This window comes from Styela clava, chromosome 12, assembly GCF_964204865.1.
Source record: "Styela clava chromosome 12, kaStyClav1.hap1.2, whole genome shotgun sequence".
Classification (NCBI taxonomy): domain Eukaryota; kingdom Metazoa; phylum Chordata; class Ascidiacea; order Stolidobranchia; family Styelidae; genus Styela; species Styela clava.
Window position 1 is genome coordinate 8,889,946 of NC_135261.1, and position 3,463 is coordinate 8,893,408.

Genomic DNA, 3,463 nt, shown 5'->3' on the forward strand with positions numbered 1-3,463 from the left:
TTTGATTAAGGAAAACAAAAGAACTCAAAAAAAAAAAAAAAACAGTGTTATTCTCCAAAAGAAAATAAATCTAAATTCTGTCTAAATTTTGGGGGAGACGTGGTAAGAAGTGCTGTACAGTGTACAAAACTCTTATGCGTAAAAAAGCCACATGGATATTCTTTGTGTAGCAAATTTTTGTTCCTTTGAGAAGATCATAAAAAGAAAACTTTAACAGATTAAAATTTAAATTCGATTTAAATTTTTTTTTTTTGAAGTCTTACGCATGCGAGTCCCCATCGATCCTAATAACCAGTATAATTAACCAAAGCTTTCTACATCTTTTCACGACCCACTAAGATTCCTTTTGCGACCCACCAGTGGGTCGCGACCCATAGTTTGGGAACCGCTGTCCTAAACACTTTATAAAGCAGACAAGACACTTGTGACATCATTGAACACATAATAAGTTTATTCTGTTATAATTGAAAGTTATCTTCAAGACGCTATTATGATATTTGAGCATGAGTGATATAATACTATCAGTTGTAAGAAAAATAAGGTGACAAATTATAATAATTATTTATGTAAAATTAATTAGTCTTTGATATACTAATAATTTTGATATGATAGCCAATAATGACCGATTACAATTAGGCAGAGTATTAGAACGATTCAATGGGAGATTCGTTGGTTTGGTCTTCTTTAACATCCGCTAACTGCGGTCCCCGAATCCATGGTTGGTGATGAATTTTGATATGGATGAATTTATCTTTTCCTCTTCCGACTCTTACCTAAATAAAAATATTATAGAAAATGAGTATTTAGAGAACTAGCATTGATACTTTGATTTTAAGGAAGTGAACTTGAATCTTCTTTCAGCAAGTTTGTAAGTCAAGCACGGTAAAAAAAAATATGAAACAAATCTGTTTTATTGAGAATTCGGCAATAAATTATTATGAGTTTCCGAAGAAAATATATTATATAAATAAAGGGGTATAAAATTCATGTTGATCTTATATTTAAAAGTGGGGTTTATATTGATTTAATAAGCTGTAAGCTGTCATTTTGCTATTGATAAGCAAAGTGAAAATCGTGATTTTACTGTACCTTGACGTAATACATATATCCACTGACGACTTGGGTTTTGTAAGATTTGGGTACAAACTTTGGGTATGTTTTACCAGTCATCTTCTCTGTTTCCTCTTTAAGCTAAAACAGAAAGAGAAATATTGTATCACGCCAATATTAACGTAACACCAACAGTCTGCCAATGGTTCCTATATTTCTACATTTGTGAACAAAATTGTCAAAAATTATTTTTTGTTGTTGTGGCTCATACTGAACATAGAAACTCACGTCTTTGGCAATCGTCATGATTTCATCGCCTGGCTTTACCCTTCTTCTTTTCGATAATCCACCAGGCACAGGTAGTAGGCCTACTTGACATTCTGCGACCGTTGCACATATCACAGAAATTAGAAATAAAGTAACGAGTTGACTCATTTTAACTTGTTTCGTTTAAAAAATAATCCTTTGAAGAAATTGATCATTAAAAAATCATTAAATGTCTTCTATGCAAGGTTGCCCACGACACAAAAGCTTGCCCTTCTTGCAGGATAGAACAACCGATAATACGACTTGACCACATGAAAAACTGTCTTCAACCCCTCGTCTCACGAAAATAGTTAATAAAACCTGTTGGACATGGCAGAATATTATTAGGTAATGCTTCCATCAGCAAAAGTAACTGTGGAAGACCCAAGAGCTAAATAGAAATCTTACATAAAACGTGTATGCCATGAGCCCAGGTATATACAGCACAATTCGTACATAATAGCTGTACTAGTGTCGATTACAACGCTATAGTACGCTTTAATCTTACATTACGATTTATTTTTTCACTCAAATGACCTTTGATATATAACTGTCTATTTAATTCATATTGCCAGATAAAGTATTATGTTGTTTTCTACTCGCTCATTGGGTCGTGAAATTAAGTATTCTGTGCGCGTGGTATTCTGTTGGATAGTTAATGATAAATCTTTCTCTGATTTGATCCGACCTGTGCATCGAGTGTATGCACTGTGACACAGTTTAAAGTCCAGCGCCATTATATAAACACGTACAAGAAGAAGGTGTTGAAATCACTGACAATTTCAATAAACATATGTCAAACAGTCTTCTTAGTTTTGAATTGATCATTTTCAGCATAGGAGAACAACCGCGAAAACAACGATTGATTTGCAGTCTAAGGGAGACAACTCATCAGGGTGGTTAATATTGCTTGAAATTAACATTATCGTAACGTATACTGGTATTGGTATTTTAAAAGTAGAAATTAGATATTCCCTGTTAATCCTCTTCTCAGCATTTTACACACTCCAATTCAGACTCTCACATGAGCTGTAAATCATTATCGGGCTAATGCAGATAGTTCGAACTTTTCGACTTGAACATTTGCAACGGTGTGATAATACGTTTAATTTAATGCTCTTTGATTCTGACTGGTCGAGAAGATATTATGTATCAGACGTATCTGGGTTTTGAAATTGACTTATTTTATGCGTTTGAATTAAGGTTTAATTATCCTCAATGTATTTGAATGAGTGGTTCACTAAATTCCTCGTCTGACTGATGACATGGGTTTGTCTTGCCTTCACTTTAGCACTCATTTTTGAGTACCGTTAAATGAAATACCATATGCCCTGGAAAAGAAGTCGAAATTTTTATTTTTTTACTCTGCAAAGTCTAAAGGGGGGTTTCTAATAAAGTCAGAGTCAAATGGAACTCATTTGCAGCTCCACGGTTTTATAATCAACTACACTACTAAACACTATAAACAATATCTAACGAATCTCACCAATTCATCGAAAGAATGTTAGTTTTATGTAAACTTTTAGAGTCTCGATCAAATCTGAATGCAACAGCATTATACGAATATATACGAATTCCGATGAATAGGTATGTTTTTTTCGATTCCCGCCAATTGCAAACTTTTTCCTGCTTTTATGTTAAAGTAACGACAAAGTTACTTCCAATATACTTGAGTCCATCAGTTGAATTTTCGATAATGAGGTTCGACTACCTATACAATTTATTCTATGGAAATTTCAATACAGAAAATTTCTAAAGAATATTCAGTCTGTATTTGAAGCGCAATTCCTTCAATTGAGAAATGCTCTTCATTGAATGTGTTTTGCAACTTTTGTGAATATCTGTGTCAACCAAAATCCTGCAACTTCAATTACGTAATAGTGAAAGACATGTTATGAATCGAGCACAATATGATTCAATACCAAAAGCGCTAGCCGGAAAAGAGATCTTGCATTGAAGTTTATAAGGAAGTTCGTTAACGCATAAAATAAATTTCATTCAAAACCACATGCAGATTGACGGCTACATGTTTTCTTTTTTAAACACGCTTGCAAGTCTTGAATCTTATTTATGTTTTCTCATTTCGCATTTTTTTGGCAAATTCTTA

At 33.3% G+C, this 3,463-nt stretch overlaps 1 protein-coding gene across 1 annotated transcript; it reads right to left on the reverse strand.

The window, feature by feature from the left end:
* Window positions 1–433: 433 nt before the first annotated feature.
* Window positions 434–1,545, reverse strand: LOC120330044 (cystatin-A-like). Its single transcript, XM_039396857.2, has 3 exons — window positions 1,339–1,545; window positions 1,090–1,191; window positions 434–773 (listed from the first exon to the last, which is right to left on the reverse strand). The coding sequence occupies exons 1-3, from the start codon at window positions 1,483–1,485 to the stop codon at window positions 645–647; spliced, it is 378 nt and encodes a 125-aa protein (XP_039252791.2). The 5' UTR covers window positions 1,486–1,545; the 3' UTR covers window positions 434–644.
* Between the last annotated feature and the right edge of the window lie 1,918 nt (window positions 1,546–3,463).

Excerpts from the sequence above, each read along its gene's own strand:
- LOC120330044 (XM_039396857.2), bottom strand. The coding sequence starts at position 1,485 with ATGAGTCAACTCGTTACTTTATTTCTAATTTCTGTGATATGTGCAACG. Across the intron at positions 1,192-1,338 it reads TCATGACGATTGCCAAAGAC|CTTAAAGAGGAAACAGAGAA; the intron begins GTGAGTTTCTAT and ends TTTCTGTTTTAG. Across the intron at positions 774-1,089 it reads GATATATGTATTACGTCAAG|GTAAGAGTCGGAAGAGGAAA; the intron begins GTACAGTAAAAT and ends ATTTTTATTTAG.